Raw genomic sequence first — 20,628 nt, 5'->3', positions numbered from 1 at the left:
CCCAGAGTTCAGAACTCCATCTCAGCAGGCCTGCAGCCATGCCTGGCTTAGAGCTGACACAGTCAGTCTCTTCTGAGTGGTGGTGTTCGGAGGCCTGGATGCCATGGTGCTCTGCTCCCTTCTTATGCAGAGGTGCAGTAGGAGACTGCCCAGTGCTACTTGCAGAATAAATAAACTGCTGAACCCTTGATATCTGTGATCAACATGGGAAGAAAATGAAAGAGATTCAAAAGTTTCAAGTCTTGGCCCAACTTGGCCCAATTTTATGCTGCAAGAGACTGTTAGCATGAGAACTGCTACTTTAGCATACGAACTGCTACTTTAAGGTTAAGATAGGATTAACAGCCCTGAGCTTAAAATAACCTAATGGCTTAATTGTTATGTGAGACCAGATGCCTAATAGCTTATCTCCTGCTCTCTGAAGCTATGGAGGCTTTTGTAGCTTATCTGTAAACTCTTTGAAGCATAGCTCAACTTGTACTCCCTAAGCATAGCTCAACCTGTACTCCCTAAGACTATAAAAAAATTACTAAATGCCTTAGCTATGTGAGAATTGTAGTTTAACCTGTACTCCCTAAAACTATGGAAAATTACTGAGTGCCTTAGAAACGATATAAAAACCCTTAGCTTGAAGGGCTGGGGGTCCTTGTTAAAACCCGCTGTGTCGGGCAGAGACGGGGACCCCAGCTAGCTGGAAATAAACCTCGCTGTGTGACTTGCATTATCGTGTGTGTCCTCTGTCTGTCTGAGGGGGGGACGATTCCAGGACTTAACATATGCTTCACTCTCCCTCCCTTACAAAAAGAGTTAAGCTGTTGGAAGAACAACTGTGGCGCAACACAGGCAGTGAGAAGGGGTGGTGAAGGGTTAAGAAAGTAAGAAACAGGTCAAGAAAGGTATGAAACAAAGGCCAAGGGCCTCAAAGGACTAAGAGCCCCAAATTGGGCTGCCCTGTGGCTTTTATTGATGCACACGCAAGAAAGCAACATTGTTTTCTCCAAGGTCTGTGAATTTCACACATTGTACTGATTTGAACTAATTACCCTTGCCTGCGAACTGTCAGTTTCAGGATGTACCTCCCCAAGAGACAAAACCTTTATGCTGAAACTTACTGAAATGGATAGATGGAGAACTGATGTTGTTATACCATTGAATCTCTTCCCATGCAGGTTGTGGGAAGGAATGCAGCCACAGAGGCAGAAGCTCTCCTTAACTGGGGGAAGGTGGGGCTCTATGCCCACCTCTATCAACCCCGAGGGTTCTCTTGTTGGACCCCACTCCACTGTGCCTGGCTTGAGTTGTCCCCTCCATGGGGAATCTTACTCATCATTGGCTAACCAGCCGTCCTCTGGGGTGAAACGGAGACAAGGTGCAAGCACAAAGGTGAAGCAAAGTCCCTGAAAGGATTAGTCTCACAGACTCTTCTTTTTATTATTTTATTATTTTATTTATTTATTTATTTTTAAAAATTTATTGGGGTGACAATTGTTAGTAAAATTACATAGATTTCAGGTGTACAATTCTGTATTACATCATCTATAAATCCCATTGTGTGTTCACCACCCAGAGTCAGTTCTCCTTCCATCACCATATATTCGGTCCCCCTTACCCTCATCTCCCACCCCCACCCCCCTTACCCTCTGGCAACCACTAAACTATTGTCTGTGTCTATGAGTTTCTGTTTCTTATTTGTTTGTCTTGTTCTTTTGTTGTTTTTGGTTTATATACCACATATCAGTGAAATCACATGGTTCTCTGCTTTTTCTGTCTGACTGAGGAAACAGACGGGTAGGCTGCTGCGTGACAACAAACAACACTTTTTTTTAGTGCTAGTTAAAAGTTAGAAATTTTAGCAAAGATCAAACTAAACTTTAAAATACATATTTATAAAGTCAAAATAAAAACATCTTGATCATATTCCTGACCTTCCAATTTTTTATGAAACCTCTTGGGGAGAACCCCAAAAGTATGTGTATGCGGGGGGAACAAGCCTCTGTTTGTGTAGGAAAAAGGAAATGATTGTGCTCAAAATCTTCACTCACACTTTTCTCAGACAGCTGGATTTTGTTGGGCTCTGTATTCTCACACTGGTTACTAAGGCCTGTCTGGAGGGAGGGAAGGTGCAGTGCTATGGAAACCCCATATAATAATAAATCAGTTCAAGTGTAGGGTAAATAAAGCCAAGCTGATGAAAAGTCAGGAAAGTGCAGTGGACCCTGAGCAGTAGTCACTGCAGTGGTAGGCTATGTGGATTCATTCATTACACTATATGTTTGTGAATTAAAGTGCATTGAAATTTGTATATGTAGTAGTTTAGAAACTATACATTCAAATAATCAAAGTTTAAGAAGGCAAAGACTGAACTCTGTGATTTTTAAAATATGTGTGCATGTTCTTTCAATTTGTAGATTTAAATACGTATGGAAAGTTTTCTTAAATTACATATGATAAATTTTTAACGTTATATTCAGTTTATTTTTCAGGGACACTGATGCAGATGTTAATTATCTTTTGTACTCCATATCGATATTTTTCTCTTCAATTCTTTTCATATTTTCCCGCTTTTTTCACTTGTCCTTAGCCAGGTTTTTGTTTTCAGCTTTGCCTTTGTTTTGTATTCAGTGGTACCTCCACTTCTATGGTGGTTTTATTTCTTATTTTATTTCTTTCCCATGCTTGGTCAGGTCCTTTCATTACCTTATCAGTGTTTCTTGACTTCTTGGATGACTCTGTATTTACAAATTTCATTTGCCCCTTGGCAAATGCTGGGTGCTCTTTGCCCGTGTTTCCCCGTCTAGCTTCCTATTTTTATTTTCAGGGTGTAGATCCTGAGCTTCATCTCTTGTAGTGGAAGGAATTCTTCCTGAGCCAGCTTTTTGCAGCTAGATAATGGGGCAGGGACCTGATTTGTGCAGCTTAGAGAAAGCAGCTCCTCCTTAGGTCCCAGGTTTGTGAGTGTGTGTGTGTGTGTGTGTGTGTGTGTGTGTGTGTTAGTATGTGCATACAGACGTGTGAGTGTGCACATGTGTGAATGCACTGTATGTGTGAGTGTACACGAACACGTGTATGTGAGTGTACAAGTGTGAATGGGTGTACAAGTGAGTGCATGTGAGCGTGCGTGTGAGGTTGTATGTGCACATGTGAGTGTGTGTGTGCATGTGTGTGTGCACAAGTGTATGTCTGCTTGTGTGTGCATATGCGAGTGTGAAGCGCTTTATCCTTTCCCTATCTTCAGATAGCAGATACCAGCAGTGGACAGTTACCTGTGTCCCTATGTTCTGCTTCGTGGCAAAGTGGAATGAGGCACCCGCTTTCTAGTTTAGTTTTACCTGTCCTGACTTGCCACCTTTGTTTTTTTTTCTTTATTTCTTTTTTTTACTCTTGTGACTATCCAATGGAACAGCTTTTATTTTGAGTCATGACAAATAATAAAGTTCTTAGCTTCTTTTCAGTTCTACAGATTTAAAGTCATTGAACTAAATATTTTTAAGGATACTGAAAATCTCTGAATTATGTCTCCACATAATTAATCTCCACAAAGAAACAGAATCAATGTAGTTTATGTAAATTGCTGTCAACTTTTTGTATTCCTATTTTTTCTTCATAACTAGAATAAATTTTAATTCTAAAATTATAATTCATGAAATTTACATTTATTTATTAAGCAAATATTTAATTTAGTAAACAAATTGATGTATATCAAAGGAAAAAAACATAGAATATCATGAGACAGTTTAAATATTCATGGTAATTACAGATTTGAAATGTGGTTTCCCTTTCAAACATCAGAGCATCTAGACTGTTTAACCCACTAAATTATCTGAATATCAAGAAACCCAAAACAAAAGATCACATTTAAAAAGGAAAATGATAGTTCCAAAGTGACTCTTCCCTTCATTTCAAAAACAGAGTTTTTCTAAAATGTCAAGTAGAAATGGTAAATATATATAGAAAATATGCTTCATACCTTAACAAACTTGAAAAAAAAACTTATATACAGAACTAAAATGAATCCATGCAGATTTTTTAAAATGACAACTATTTTACCCTTTTGTTTTCTTTATTAATACATATTTTTAATATGCTCAAAAAGGTAATGCTTTCAAAATATATAACATTTAAAGCAAGATCATTTTTATCGGTAATTTCTCTTGAAGGCGGGGGAAAAGAAACTTACGGCATAACCCTACAGAGAAACAAATCAAACTCTGAAGTAAAGAACAATCATGGTGTTCTCAAAGTATAAATGTGTGGCTTTAAAATAGCAGGCTGCTTAATTAATCCAGACAGTAAGGAAAGCAGGATGAGGTAGGAAATAACAGCCGGGACTAAATAGAATAAACTGCTAAGAAGATATTCTACCTTGTCTTCATTTCTCTTTTGACTTCTCATGAAATATAGAGGTAAAGAAAGACTCCTCATTCCCAGTGCAGAGTCAATAAAGAATAAAATGGAAAAACTGATCCCTCACTATGTTCCACTATCATTTTACCTATAAAAATGGGAAGAAATGTATCTACCTCTGTTTTCTTATAGTCAGTGAGTTTTAGGTAGAAGGGGGCAAAGGCATTTTTATTCCACCATTTTTACAACTGGAAGTATTCTATTTTATATACAACATTTATTTTACTGCAATCTGTCAAACTTTTGTACTGTGTTTTTTTTGTAACAGTTTTAATGTGATAAAATTCACATACAAAACAATTCACCCATTCAAAGTATATAATTTAAAGGTTTCAGTATATTCAGAGTTGTGCACCACAATCAATTTTAGAACATTTTCATTACGGCCCCCCAAAAACCTCGTACCTGTTAACTATCACCCACCTCAAACTCCCTATCTTCCCTAGTAGTAGCCCTAGGCAACTACTAATCTACTTTCTGTTTCTATAGATTTACCTATATTCCGTATAAATGGAATCATACAATATGTGGTCTTTTGTGACTGGCTTCTTTCATTTAGTGTAATGTTTTCTAGGTTCATTCTTATAGCATGTGATTCCTTTTTATGGCTGAACTATATTCCATTGTATGGATATACCACAGTTTATTTATTCATTTATCAATTGACGGACATTTGAGTTGTTTCCACTTTTTGGCTGTTATGTACAAGCTTATGAATAGACAGAGGTTTTCATTTCTTTTGGATATATGCCTAGGAGTGGAATTGCTGAGCCAAGCGGTAACGGTTTAAGGGGAACTGCCAGATTATTTTCCAGAGGAACTGCACCATTTAACAATCTCATCAGCAGTGTAGGAGAGTTCTGATTTTTTCACATTCTAGCTAACATTTGTTATTATCTCATGACTTTATGATTATAGCATCCTAGTGGATGTGAAGTGGCATCTCATTGTGGTTTTGATTTGTATTTCCCTTATGATTGGTGATGTTAGGCATCATTACATGTGCTTATTGGCAACTTTTATTTTCTTTGGAGAAATGTCTGTTTAGACCCTTTGCTTAACCGAGCATTGATTGGGTTGTCTTTTTATTATTGAGTTGCATATGTATTTTAGATACAAATTTCTTTATCACTTATGTGATTTGCGAATATTTTCTCCCATTCTGTGGGTTATCTTTTTTACTTTCTTAATGGTATTGAATGTTTTTCATTTTGATCAAGTCCATGTCATTTATTTTTTACTTGTGCTTTTGATGTCATATCAGAAAAAACCATTGCCTAATCCAAGGTCATGTAGATTTACTTCTCTGTTTTCTTCTAAAAGTTTTATAATTTTGGCTTTTACATTTAGGTCTTTGATCCAATTTGAATTAATTCTTGTCTGTGGTGTGAGGTAGGGGTCCAACCTCATTCTTTTGTGGGTGCATATCCAGATGTCTCAGCACCATTTGTTAAAGAGACTGTTCTTTCCCATTGAATTATCTGGTCATCCTTGTTGAAAATCAGATGACCATAAGTGTCAGACCTTATTTCTGGACTCTCTGTTCTATTCCATTGTTCTACGTGTCCATCTTAATGCTGTTACCACACAATATTGATGAATGTTGTTATGTAGTAAGATTTGAGAATAGGAAGTATGAGTCTTCCAACTTTGTTCTTCTTTTTCAAGATTGTTTTGATTATTCCAGGTTCCTTGTATTTCCATCTGAATATTAGAATCAGCTTGTCAATCTGCAAGGGAGCGAGCTGGAATTTTAACAGGGTTTAGGTGTTGAATCTGTGGATCTGTTTTGGGAGTATTGCCATCTTAACAATGTTAAGCCGTCCTGTTCACTCACATGGGATGTCTTTTCATTTACTTAGGTCTCCTTCTAGTGTGTTTTAGAAATTTGGAGCCCCTTTGAATCCCACCCACCCTTTGAGGCTGCTTCTTGGTTCTGAGGAGAATGGTTTAAAATGTACTACAGTAAAGTGTAATGTAATGGTATGAATGTTGTAAAAACCCAAGGGGTGACACTGCTGAAACAGCTGTTGGCTGGTAGATGGCCACTGGGTTTCTCAAAATGTTTCTGGTCAGCTGCTCATCAAAATTCTAAGCAGGGTATAAAAGGCACTTTAAGAGTGTCACTGCATGGAACATGGGTTTCGAAGCTGATGATGCAGCATTGAGGGCCCCTCTTGCTTAGTTAGGCTGCCCTCCACTTGCATTCCAGTAAAGTCTACAGGCCTCAGGAACTCTCCTTGCTATCTAAGGAGAATGAATCTAGGTCTTTTCTCTCTCTGTATTCTGCAACCCACAGCAAAATATATTTTTAAAATGTGTTCTGGAAATTTTAACCCACAGGAAATATAAAACTATGGGACAGTCAATACTCTCATCTGAATCCAAGATGCACACCCTCACAGAGTGTGAGTCTGGTTTTGTTTTATAGCTCTTTGTTTAGAAGCAAAATTATTTGTAAGAGAATTACAAAGATAATGTAGAGTACCTGTGTGCCCTTCACTCAGCTTCTCCTAATGTTAATATCTTGGAAGACCATAGCACAGTTATCAAAATAAAGATATCAGTGCTGGCTTAGCACTTCAAATTTTACCAGTTTTTCCTCTAATGTTTTTCTCTCTTCCTGGATCTAATTCAAGATTCTCATCGCATTTAGTTGTCATGTCTTTTTAGTCTCCTCATATCTACAGTGGTTTACTGATCTTTTCTTATCCTTCATGATTTTGACAAATCTGGTGAATACTGGTCAGGCATTTCATAGAATATTCCTCAGTTTGGGTTCATCTGATGTTTTCTCACAATTATTCTGGGGTTAGGGACTTTGGGAAAGAATACTGCAGAGGCAAATTCCCCTTCATATCACAGTATATCACCATGAATTGGTACTGGTGAGTTAACCTGAATCACTTGGAGAACGTGGCTTGAGCCAGGTTTCTCCATTGTGAAGTTACAATTTTCCATTTCTAGACTATTTATCAGAAGGGACTCACTAAGTCCATTCCACCCTCAAGGGGAGAAGAATTGAGTACCACCTCCTAGAGAGAAATATATCACAGAATTTTTGGAAATTTGTTAAAACCACCATGGTAATTTTGGGGAGATACTTGGAGGCTATGCAGATATCCCATTAGTCCTTAAAGCTCTGCCCACTGTTTTCAGTGTTTGGCATTGGCTAGTATCTGTAGCAGTTATCACTGTGGTGTTCCTGTGGTGATTTTCTGTTCCTCTCATCTACATTTATTAATTGGAATTCTTTTGTAAGGACAATTTCTCCCTCCCATTTATTTTTTCTAGGCCTTACTTTTGATGGCACAGCAGGAGGCAATATGGAGTTCTGTGTAAGAGCAGGACTCTGAGCTACAGCCAGTGTTGGATCTCAGCTATGCCACTACCATACCCACCTGTTGGGTGGTTGTGAGTAGTAAATGGTACTGGGCAATGGAAGTTTTTAGAACTCTGCTCAGTGCCCAGTACATGTGGGTAGTTATCTTCCTTGTTTACATGCAGCTGCCACAGATACCAGTCCCCCAAAGCAGCAAACAGACAGCAGGCAAAACCCACACTTCTGCTTGATAGAAATGGATGTGTCCATTTATTCATCCTGTCATGTTGACTACGCTGTTTATTGAGTACTTAACATGGATAGAAGCTATTAATACCTAAAAATACTTCCACACCTTATAGGACTGTTTTATCCCTTGGTAGAAATGTGCAGAGGTCATTTGGTCAAAGGCACCCAGATAGAAAGATGCCAAGCTAAGCTCAGACCTGGCTCAGTCTGGTTCTGAGAGCTTTGTTCTCAACCATCAGAGGGAGACTAGTTAGTATACCCCTGAGGGTTCCAGAAAGGCAATGATTGAGGCTCTGCTTTAGAAGGGTCCTCCAGTGTGGCTGAATGGATAAGAAAACAAGAACTATACATATACTGCCTACAAGAGACCTACTTCAGATAGAAAGAAACATGCAGAATGAAAATAAAAGGATAAAAAAAGATTTCATGCAAATGGAAAGGGAAATAAAGCTGGGTTAGCAATACTTATATCAGGCAAAGTAGACTTTAAAATAAAGGATATAACGAGACAAAGGCAATGAGAAGGCAGTGTCATGTGGGGTTAGAGGCCAGTCTCTGCAAAGCAAAGTGGTCCTTAGAGTGAGCTTTAATTCTAGAGCATCAAACCATAGCTAAGTAAGGCGGTCAAGACTACATCAGTGAAGAGCGTAATCTCAAAATGCAGTCTTACTGTCCTCCACTAAGTGAGGTGGTTGTTTCCCGTCATTTGGCATTTCCAAATGGAAGGCATAACTATTCCACTTAAGTGGAGAATAGGTTTGTTTGTTTTTTTAAACATAATTTGGGGCCTCAAAGTCACAGGTAAAGCAAGACTGTGGTTAGGATTGAAAGTTGTGTAACTTGACAGTAGTACAGCCTACATGAAATTATTGATGACGGGGGTGATAGAAATGCTCTGTATCTTGAGGGGGTTTGGGTCACACAGGTTTGCAGTTGTCAGAACTCATCAATGGTACCCTCAAGATTTATACATTTCACCATATATATATTAACCTAAAAAATAAACATATTGTGAACTGTACTTAATAACATGCATGCTGAAGTATTCAGGGCAGGAGTGTACAGATTTCTGTAATTTACTTTGAAATGCATCCAAGAATTAATGGATCAACAGATGGATATGCGATAAATCAAGTATAAGTTAATAGTTATAGAACCTGGGTAGTGGGTATGTGGGTGTTCACTGCCAATTCTTTTAACACTTCTGTATGTTTGAAAATGTTCATAATGAAATGTTGGCAAAGAAAATTATGGCTAAAAGTAAAATAAAACTCAAAACAGATTTGTACCCATTGCTTAATTTATGGAAATACTTTCTTTACATTAAAAGGAATGCAGCTTTCCTCCTGGTACCTTTTGGATAATTTTATTCACAGTTCTTCATGTGTGTGTGTGTTTTTCAGATACTGTAGTCCAGCCCTTGTACACACATCTTTTTTTTTTTTTTTTTTTTAAGCAACGATCGAAGATTTTTATTTTCTATTTTGGAGTTTTCTGTTTTGTTTTTTTATTAAAGTATAGTTAGCATACAATATTATATCAATTTCAGGTGTACAACATAGTGATTTAACTTTATAAATGTGATCACCATGGTAAGTCTGGTAACATCTGTCCTCATGCAGTTATTAAAATGTTATTAACTGCATTTTATGTGCTGTACATTACATCCCCATTGACTTATTTATATTATAACTGAAGGTTATAAAATAACCTTTATTCCCTTTCACCTTTTTTATCCATCTTCCTATCCCCTTCCCCCTTGGCAACCATCAATTCATTCTCTATGTGTTTTTTTGTTTTATTTTGTTCGTGTTTTTTTTTTCAGATTCCACCTATAAGTGAAACCATATGTATTTGTCTTTCTCTGCCTGACTTATTTCACTTAGCATAATGCCCTAAGTCCATCCATGTTGTTGCAAATGACAAGATCTTATTCTATATTATTACTGAGCAATATTCCATTATGGATATATACCATGTTTCCCCGAAAATAAGACCTAGCCAAACAATCAGCTCTAATGTGTCTTTTGGAGCAAAAATTAATATAAGACCTGGTCTTATTTTACTATAAGACTGGGGATATGATATGATATGATATGATGATATGATATGATATGATATGATATGATATATTGGGTCTTATATTAATTTTTGCTCCAAAAGATGCATTAGAGCTGATTGTCCTGCTAGGTCTTATTTTCGGGGAAACATGGTGTGTACCACATCTTCTTTATCCATTCATCTGTTGATGGATACCTAGGTTACTTCCATATCTTGGCTCTTGTGAATAGTGCTGCAGTGAACATAGAGGTGTATACATCTTTTTGAGTTAGTGTTTTCATTTTCTTTGGATGGATCCCCAGAAGTGGAATTGATGGGTTGTATGGCAGTTCTATATTTTAGTTTTTTAGGAACCTCCATATTGTTTTCCATAGTGGATACACCAATTTACACATGTTCTTTGACCTAGCTAGTTATTTTACAGTTGAGGTAGTGTGTATGTTTGTAAGACAGAAACTCAGAGGCTCCTCCTTGCCTAGTAGTATTATGGTTATAAACGGAAGGGTTTTTGGTGGTGTTTGCTTAGTGACTTTTTATTTCTGGTGAGGACCATTAAAAAAACAAATCTCAAAGTAAGCTAGATAGGGTTGCTCATTGAATTTGAAGAAACAGCTTGATCTCATTGAAATTTTAGTTAATTTATTTTCATGATTCCTTATTCATTGCTCTACCAAATGAATTTATCCCACTGCTTGCAAGCAGAATAAATGCCACAGGGTGGTGGGCAAAGCTACCTTACCAAACAGTCAAGAGTTAGAGTCTGTGGGACTACTTTTGATTTTATTTGTGGGAGAGCCTTTTGTGTGTTTACTGATTTTAGATGTCACTGGGTGCAGTTTTTGATAGATAAGCAGAAAGGAATGTGTCTTCTAGTGGAGTTCCTGGCTGGAAGTGCTCCCAGGGAGGCAGATTGGCCCCTGGCACCTACGGGTTGTGGTGTCATTTTCAAAGCAGTGGGCTTCCATTGATTTTTTTTTTTTTTTTTTTTTTTGTAGTGACAGCTATTGAGCTATCAAGTGGTTTTAAATATATTCACAAAGTTGGGCAACCATCACCACTATATTTCCAGAACATTTTTATCACCCCCAAAAGAAACCCAGTACCCATTTGCAGTCAGTTCTAGCACCCCACAACCATTCATCTACTTGCTGTCTCTGTGGATTTGGCTGTTCTAGACATTTCATATAAATGGAATCATACGGTATGTGGGCTTCTTTGACTCAGCATAATGTTTTCAAGTTTCATGCGTGTTGTAGCATGCATCAGGCCCTCTTTTATTGCTAAATTCAGGTGACTCTTAATGTCTTTTCACTTTGATGCATTATTCTGAATTTTACATACATTTATTTTCTTAATAGTCCAAAGTTTTAAAATATGTGGCTGTAATTGGAATTGGAAATGTTTGCATTGTCAATAGGCTTTGGTTTTGTTTCAGTGCAGGGCAGTGTCATCTTGACAGCATGGTCAGTGAGGGCTGAGGACAGGGTCAGCTAAGCACCCAAAACTCTCCCCCCCTTCCCCCGCCCCCGAGTACTCACTCACCTTGCTGCTGGCCCATTTTCAGGTAGAGGAGGCAACCCCTGGGAGAAGGCCCAGCCTGAGTACATACTTCCTGTGCACTTCTATGGGAGAGTGGAGCACACTCCCGAGGCGGTGAGGTGGCTGGACACACAGGTACCCACTTTGGTGTTTCCTGGGAAATGTGGGCTCAGCACGGTGACCACTTGAGTTTCACTGTCGGCATGGGTTTGCTTTTGGGAGTGCGAGGTGTGCTCTCGTATGAGCTTCCCCAGAGGACCTAATTTCCTTCTCCTTATATACCCGATTTCTTACATTTCGTCAGGAACTTACATTTTGTCTAGACAGTAGAAAATGCTGATTATGAAGCCACACTCTAGTTTGCCAGGAGCTGTGTGTTGGAGTAGAGACTAAGAGTTGTTTAATGGCAAGTAGGACAGCATTGTGACAGGGACTAGGGCACTTATCCCCTGGGGGACATGAATAGCTCCCCAGCAAGTGCTCAGTGTACTCCCTTGCCACACGCTCCTGGTTCCTGGTGTGGCCTATAGCTCTCAGTAATGCCCCAGGTGTAGCTCACCAGTTACTATGACGCCTCAAATCCCCGGACGTTTGGGAAGGCCTGGGTGGATGTCCTGGAACAGCCTACAGGCCCTCTCTCCCAGCTAAGTCCTGATGGCACGACCAGGGCAAGAGCATAGAGCACTTGGCAGAATGTGGTGCCAGCTCGAGTGGGGTATAGTCATCGGCAGTCCAGTCTGGGTTCAGAGATGGCAGACAGCACACATCTTGGTGGTTTTAGGGTGCAGAGGAGTGGAGGAAAGACCCCATGAGAGGTTTGCTATTAGTAAGACATAGTTGTCTAGTCATGTGGGCAGGTTGAACAAAAACGGGGTGAGCTGGGAGACTGGGGTAGTCACAGGCATGCAAAAGTGAGTCATCCAGATTTTCTGCAATGTAAGTTTTAAATAGGGTACATGGGTCAAGAGCTGGCTGGAGGCCTAAAATGCCATAATAAGTAGTATTTAATTTGAAAAAACAGAGGAGGGAATCTGGTTTTCTCAATGTGTGTGATTCTAAACGGTGAACATGTCAGTGTATCTAAGGCCCCCACGGACCACTGAGACATCCCACACTGGGTGTGATGAGGGCCTTGTCCGGGGGGGCTGGCCATGGAGAGGGAAAGAGGGAAGTCAGAGATTCTTTGCACAATTGTCACTGGCTTGGACGGGAACAGGGGGCAGGGTGAACGTTCAGGGGAGATCAGAAGAGAAAGATGACACTGGGGTTTAAGCTGATGGTGCCTTTACACGGTCCTTTGTGGCTGCCAGAGCTGACTTCATCTTGTAAAGTTGCACAGTTGCACTTGTATGCACCATAAGCAAGCCTGAGTATGAAAAGCCTGATTGGAGGGTCTGAGAGCTGGAAGTCACCTTGAGGCTTCCAGTTCTTCCTGTGCTTCCCAAAAGTAAAGCTGACAGTTTTGGACAGATGGGCAGGGAGAAGGGGTGTGGCAGCCTCTGTGGGTGGAAAGCAGGTCTTGTGTTTTCTGTTGGGAGTGGAATGTGTTGGCTGGTTTGGTTTCCTTGAGAGTTAGAGATCAAAGCATGCACGAGGAGGAGCCTTGCTGCAGATATGAGAATGGAGGTCAGAAATGGACCTTGTGTGTTGGGTGAAATTAGTTGAGTCCTGAAATTACTCAAGCAGAGTAAGAAAAGGGAAGGCGTGGAGGGCAGAGGACGCGGACATGGAATGAGTGGCTGCTGAGGGAGCATGAGCAGCACCTTAAGGAGCTGAGGTGGGAAGAATTGTTGAGCTGATGCCAGTACTGAAGCAGGTAAGTTTAGAAAGACAGTGTAGCCTCTGGAGTGTATTCAGGGGCTGACCTGTCAGGCCCTCACAGGCATCCTGTGAGCTGGGGCTGCAGGTGCAGGTGTACAGCAGGGCAGGGAGGGGTTTAGGACTGAGCCTGGCCTGGGGCAAGTTGGGTGTGTTTTGGGCAGAAGGAAAAAAGCCAGAGGAGGATGAGCAGAAGACAGCAGGGAGGCAGAATGCTGCTTCCTGTGAGGCTGGCACTGCCCCATGGGTGGACCCAGCACTGGGCACCATGTCTCTGGCTGACTGGATCCTGATCGTGTCTCTCTTGGCCAGGTGGTGCTGGCCATGCCATACGACACCCCAGTGCCAGGCTACAAGAACAACACTGTCAACACCATGAGGCTGTGGTCCGCCAAGGCACCCAATGACTTCAAGCTGCATGACTGTGCGTTGTACTCTTTTGTCTCCTTTGGGTGACTTATTCCAAACTCAGTGGTGCAGCTCCTGTCCCTTCTCTGTGCACTCTTTGCTGCAGGCAGCGGGCAGGTTCCTTGTGAACAAGGGCTTCCCAGGGAGGGCCCACAGGCAGGGCCAGTGCTTTGGGCCCCAGGCCCTCAGGAAAGAACAAGAGGCCTGGGGCCCTGCAGAGTGCATGTGGTATGAGGCACCCAGCATGGCTTTGAGGGGTCGAGCATGAGGCAGGTAAAGCAGCAGCTCTGGGGGCCTTTCTCTTCATGAATGCTTGTTTTCAAACTGTTCAGCGAAGCAAGTGCAACATTGCAACATGAGGGCACACGGGGAATCTCAGAAGGCATGCCGGTCCTGACCTGGCTGTCTCTGCTCTTAGTTAACGTGGGCGGCTACATCAAGGTGGTCCTGGACAGGAATCTGACTGAGAACATCTCCAGAGTCCTGTACCCCAATGACAATGTAAATAGTACCCACGGTTAGTTCTTGTCTGCACTATACCTCTCCAAGTGTAGGCTGGGGCTCTCTACAAAGACCTATTTGCTGGCCTCATATTTGTTAGGTGCGACCACACAATTGAGGTCTAGGCAGTTTCTGCTCTTCTGATGACAATTTCCCAAGAAGTAGATGCCCCATTTGTCAACTGGGGATAGTAGTCCCTATTTTGCAGTGACATCTTGAGAGACATAACAATCATGATTTGAAAAGGTCTTAGACATCCACCTCATACTAGATGACGGTTGCAGCCACATTCTCCATTGCCACTGACTTTAGTGTCTGGTGGCATTTTTGTTTTTGTTGCCAGACAGGAGCCCTTGAAATTTGCTTATGTGTGCTGTGTGTTCTTTTTATTTTATCAAAGAAATATATACACGTAGTGGCTAAGGCCATTGGTGCTGAAAGGATCACAATAAAATGCCCAGCCCCCTCATTCCATAGATTTTGAGCAGATTATTCTAAAGCTTCAGGAACAAGTCATTTTTAGAATGGAGTTTGGAGATTGCATTTCTGGGTGGCTCTCGTATTCCTGGCCCTCAGCTTCTCACTGTTAAGGGACTACACCTTCCTGCTTGTTGTCCTCACACAGAACCCTGTGACTCTTTGCTGACTGCTCTTATGCTTCCTCCCTGTCTGAAGATCACAGCAGGTCAGGCCACTTGCGACCTTCCATCTGTACCTTTGAACCGCAGGTCACCTGACATCTGGGCTCCCAGGATTGTGGCACTCCAGGGCTTTCCTTCTTTCATCCACACACACATCTCTGCAGTCCCTGGGGCAGGACCCCCCCCTCCCAAGCCTAGTGCCTTGTCCTGGGTCTTGGCGGTGGGGGGATGGGGGAGTCCTGAGGGCCTGTGGTGGCTCCTTTGGCTGTGTTGGTGCAAGAGCTGTCCTGTGTCTGCAGTTCTTTGAGGGGAAGGAGCTCCGCCTGAAGCAGGAGTACTTTGCGGTGGCTGCCACCCTGCAGGACATTATCCGTCATTTTAAGTCCTCCAAGTTTGGCTGCCGGGACCCAGTGAGAACCTGTTTTGAGACATTCCCAGACAGGGTTTGTTTGTTGACTGGGGATCAGGCTCAGTGTGGAAGCACAGGATTTTCTTCCTTAAGGCTGGGGCATTGGCAGGAGGGATGTGGTGGGACATTAGCACCGTCTCATCTTGGTCTCTGTTAAGTCCTGGAATCGTCCCCCCCTCAGACAGACAGAGGACACACACGATAATGCAAGTCACACAGCGAGGTTTATTTCCAGCTAGCTGGGGTCCCCGTCTCTGCCCCACGCAGCGGGTTTTAACAAGGACCCCTAGCCCTTCAAGCTAAGGGTTTTTATAGCGTTTCTAAGGCACTCAGTAATTTTCCATAGTTTTAGGGAGTACAAGGTAAACTATAATTCCCACATAGCTAAGGCATTTACTAATTTTTCATAGTCTTAGGGAGTGCAGGTTGAGCTATGCTTATGGAGTACACGTTGGTCTATGCTTCAAAGAGTTTACAGATAGGCTACAAAAGCCTCCATAGCTTCAGCGAAAAGGAGAGATAAGCTATCAGCCATCTGGTCTCTATGCCCTCATCCTGGAATTAACAATTAAGCCATTAGGTTATTTTAAGCTCAGGGCTATTAACCTTATCTTAACCTTAAAGTAGCAGTTCTCATGCTAACAGTCTCTTACAATCTCCTTGTCATGGGGGTGTTGGGCCCCCTTTTTTACCTACTAGGGCCACACTAGGCCTTGTTAGGACTCATAACAGCAAGAATACTGTAAAAGGCTCCCGTGGGCAAAGCTGGATATGTTTGGCGGGCTCTGTTCAGTGATCTTAAACAAAGGCAACATATCCTAGATGAGAGGGCTTCAGGTGGTGGGGGCTGAGGCTCCTGTAGCTCCTGGACACCTGATGCAGAGCAAACATGTTGCAGAGCCAGCCCATGGGGTCCTCCCAGTCACTCTCTGTGGCCCCTCCGGCCCTGCTTCTGCTCCTTGGCTGGGCCCAGTGCCTGTGTGGCGCTCTCTGCTCCTTGCTGTCAGTCCTGTAGACCAGACTCCTCAGGGGTGGGCAACTGAGGATCCCAAGCCTGCACACAACAACCATGTGGGCCTACCTACCCCACAGGCACAAGGCAATAGAAGGTATCACCCTTTGTAAACTGCAGGTTGCCATCCAGCTGAACGACACCCACCTGGCCCTTGCCATCCCTGAGCTCATGAGGATCCTGGTGGATATGGAGAAAGCACACTGGGACAAGTTGAGCACTGAGGATGAGGGCGTGGGTTGATGGTGTTTCTTGCAGACCTAGGCATAAGGGGTAACAGTGTCCCCCGCAGAGCTGGGCTGACGATATCTACTGCAGAGCTAAGCACATAGAGGTGACAGTACTCCCTGTAGACCTGGGAATATGGAATAACAATGTCCCCTACAGCCCTGGGCATATGGGGTGATCATGTCCCCTGCAGATGTGGGCACATGGGGTGATGATTTCCCCTGCAGTGCTGGATTCTTAGTGGGTGACAGGAGTCCTCTGCGAACCTGGGCACCTGGGATGATGGTGTCTCCTGCAGAACTGGTCACATCAGAGTGATGGTATTCCTCGCAGAGCTCGGCACATGGTGAAGATGTCCCCTGCAAAGTTGGGCACATGGGGTAATGGTATTCCCTACAGAGCTGGATGTGGGGTGACAGTATCCCCCTGACCTTGGAGTCTATCCCAGCAGTGGTTGCAGATACTGAGCTAGTCCTACAACACTGAGGGAGGCCTCTCCCCTGTGGCCTTGGCAGGATGAACGGATATTGTACCTGAGAAGACAGGGGCTGTGGGGGGAAGAACAAAGGCAGATATGGGGGTTCCTCCTGAGGGACCAGTACACAGTGAATGGGAACAGGGGTGCAAGGGTACAGAAGAGCAATTTTTTGGAAGGCAAGAAAAGGATTCTGACACTTCTTAGCGCTTCTCATGTATTTTCTCATTTTAGAAATCATGGTAACAAAAACCAAGAAATATTAAGTTTAAAGATACATTGATTACCATTTTTATAGGTTTGTTTTCATGACTTAGTTTGGTCCTAAATTCTTTAGTATAATGGTGTATTCCTGACCTAGTCTAATTAAATCAACATGTGAAACTATAAAATAAATTTTACCCTGTTTATAGAACCCAGAGCCCTTCTATGGTCTTGGGGTGTACCTAATGAGGCTGGGAGGACCCCGTCTTGGGTCCTATCCACTCCTGGCCCTCAGAGGGCATGGCCGCACACAGTTTATGAGCATTCTCCATACTGTGGGTGTGAAGTCAATTTAGTGGAAATAAAATAGAAGACTGATCAGTGCTCTGTTTTGTTTACCAATAAAAAACAGTTTACAAAAAAAGGAAACAGGTGATTCTAGGTGGTAGGGTAAGCTTTATTCATTTGTGTGTGCGTGCTGGGTCAGGATGCAAAATGTATGTGGATTATGTTAGGAAAGTGAAGGGTGCGGGGTTCAACGGCAGGTTTTGAGAAAGGTTGTAGACCCACCCCAGAGAGCAGAGGCATGTGGCAGGCTGCACCGCTTTCTGCTGGGATCTGAACATCTACCTTTGATCCTTGACTTTCCCCTTGCTTAGCCATCAGGCAAAAGACCTGCTTGTTTCTTTTTGTTGTTGTTGGGAATATTGGGGAACGGTGTGTTTTTCCAGGACCCATCCGTTCCATGTCAAGTTGTTTTACAATCTAGTTGTGGGGAGGACGCAGCTCAGCTTCAAGTCAAGTCGTCGTTTTCAATCTAGTTGTGGAGAGCGCAGCTCATTGGCCCACGTGGGACTCGAACCGGTGACCTTGGTGTTATGAGCACTGCACTCTAACCACTGAGCAAACTGGCCGCCCACTGGTAGCTCAGCTCCAAGCTCAAGCCATTGTTTCTCACTGGCCTATGTGGGAATCGAACTGGTGGCCTTGGTGTTATGAGCACCGCGCTCCAACCACTGAGCGAACTGGCCGCCAAAACCTGCTTGTTTCTAAACAAAGCATACTGGAATGTTCTGGAATATTCTAGGCCTGGGAGATGTGTGGGGAGCCATGGTTTCTTGCAACCCTGAACCTTGCAGACTGGCTCGGTTTCTGCCCCCATAACATTGCCTCTGCCTTATCTGAGAGGCGCCTAACGTCTGCTGAGGAATGTGGTGAAAACGGCCAGTTCCCGGACACAGAAGACTAAGGGCTTTCTGGACAATTGGTAGGTTCTGTCTCCTTGAGATATTTACTTTTGTGAGTTTCAGTGACCTTGTATCTTCTATGTCAAAGTAAAGTTGAGGCTGGAAAGATTTACTTTCGCTGAGATAATGCATATCTTCTTCGTTTAACTGCACGTACTCAAACTGTATATATTGGTTAGAGATAATAAACTCAGGGCTTCAGCATGACTGAAGACCGGCCGCATTAGCATTTGTGTGTGTCTTTTATTTCATTCCCACTCCCCCATTCAGGTACTGATCGACTCGTGGCGGCTGGCCCGTCACAGAGATGACAAAGAATACCTGTGCATACACCAAGCACACTGTGCTGCCGGAGGCCTTGGAGCGCTGGACTTGTTTGAGAAGCTGCTGCCACGGCATCTGGAGATCATCTCTGCCATCAACCAGAGGCACCTGGGTGTGAACACGGGCTGTACTGGGGTGGGGGCCTGGCTGTGGCCTGCATCTTTGCCGAGGGCCCTCCTCTGTCCTCCACATCACTTCTCAAACAGAATAGCCTCTGTCCAGCAGAGGACTTGGAAGACTGAGGGCTGTCATTTGGCAGAGCTGTTGGCTAGTCCCCATGCCTAGACCCCTGCTGTGTACATGGGAGTCATGGATTCAGGTCTTTTAAAACATTCGCATTCCCTGTTGGGATTAGATTTAAGTGTCTGATCCTGGAATGCCAGAGACCTTTGTCCTGAGAGGACATAGCAGCATTTGGGTGATTTGGAAACAAAGTCCCATTTGTCTTTGTTAACTGCAGATATGATAATGGTACAAGAACAGGGGGGACCTTAGAATTCAGGTGTGATTATAGTTCATTTTTTAACCTTTTGGTGAAAAGGCAGCTATTCCCATTGTCAATGTGGTTAATCCCTACCTAGACCAACAGGGACAATATTCCCATCTTTTCCTTGTAAATCACATGGTGTGGCCTCAGCCCCACTGATCCTGCAGTCTGCCTCCTACAGAGCAGCTCAGACCGGCCCTGGCTTTTCCCTGGGCTGAGGCAATGTGGAAGGAGGGGCACTCAGAGGTGTGTCCAGCGTATTTGAGTGCAGGTCGGGTGCAGCAGCCCTGGAATTTTCTTGAAAGAAACAGAACTTCCCACAGGCAGCCCCTGGACCACCGTGGGACCTCCTGCTCTCCTGCTCACAGCTCTCTGTCTTGGGAACAGCATGTGGCTGCCCTGTTCCCCGGGGATGTGGAGCATCTAAGAAGGATGTCTGTGATTGAGGAAGGGGACTGCAAGCGGATTAACACGGCCCACCTGTGTGTGATCGGGTCCCACGCTATCAATGGTGTGGTGAGGATCCACTCGGAGATTGTGAAGCATTCAGTGTGAGTGGAGCTGGCGTCTGCCCTGAGCCAGGGCTTACCTCCTTTCTGACCTCACACCTGCCTCTAGGGACTGTCAGCTGCCCATATGCACAGTGGCTGAGGCATATGGCCCATGCTCCACACCATTATTTTGCTGCCCTCATGGGCAATGGGTGAACTGTCCAAAGCACACTGGTCGGCAGGTGATGTTGGGCAGTTGAGCCGTCTCCTCATTACCAGTGGCTCCTCTTGTTGTTTTGCGTTCTTGGTCTGTCTAGGCAGAGCCTCTGCTCCTAGAGTCCTTTGCCTCTGGCCAAGTGCCATGAGCACGGTATCTGGGGATGAGTATCCTGGCTTAGATAGGATAGAGGTTAGGGTGTGATGGGCTGGGGTTTGGCACTGTGAGACTGAAGGAGTTCTTAGGTCAAATCTTGTGCTTCCTGTCCCCTCTTGGTGGGATGTGATCTTGGAGTTCCTTCCATCCTCACACCTGTGTGAGCACTAGGTGGGCCTACACCAGGTCTGTCCATGTGGAAGCTTCTGTGTTCCCAATGCCTGCCTGCCTGGGGGCTTTAATCCCCACAGCAGACTTCTTAGTGAGGCTCCCCATTTTACAGGTGAAAAAACTGAGCCCCGGTTTCTCTACTGTCACGATCACTCTAGAAAATGGCCAAGTCCCGATACCTGTGTGGTTATAGTTAGCCCCAGGCTGCATGACTGGAAGTGGGGTGCATTGAAAAGCATGTGCTGCATGCCCACTGTTCTCAAA

General features: G+C 43.4%; 1 protein-coding gene across 1 annotated transcript in view; it reads left to right on the top strand.

The window, feature by feature from the left end:
* PYGB (glycogen phosphorylase B) overlaps window positions 1-20,628 on the top strand; it is a 52,788-nt gene that overhangs the window by 8,736 nt on the left and 23,424 nt on the right. The window contains 8 exon segments of the mRNA XM_088789444.1: window positions 11,532-11,710; window positions 13,706-13,817; window positions 14,220-14,302; window positions 15,243-15,386; window positions 16,485-16,604; window positions 18,796-18,886; window positions 18,889-18,956; window positions 19,717-19,880. Of these exon segments, the coding sequence (XP_088645570.1) occupies window positions 11,532-11,710; window positions 13,706-13,817; window positions 14,220-14,302; window positions 15,243-15,386; window positions 16,485-16,604; window positions 18,796-18,886; window positions 18,889-18,956; window positions 19,717-19,880 (961 nt within the window).

Source organism: Rhinolophus sinicus, chromosome 13 (assembly GCF_057876585.1).
Source record: "Rhinolophus sinicus isolate RSI-liver-muscle chromosome 13, RSI-T2T, whole genome shotgun sequence".
Taxonomy (NCBI): Eukaryota; Metazoa; Chordata; class Mammalia; order Chiroptera; family Rhinolophidae; genus Rhinolophus; species Rhinolophus sinicus.
This window is presented reverse-complemented; position numbering and strand designations above follow the sequence as displayed.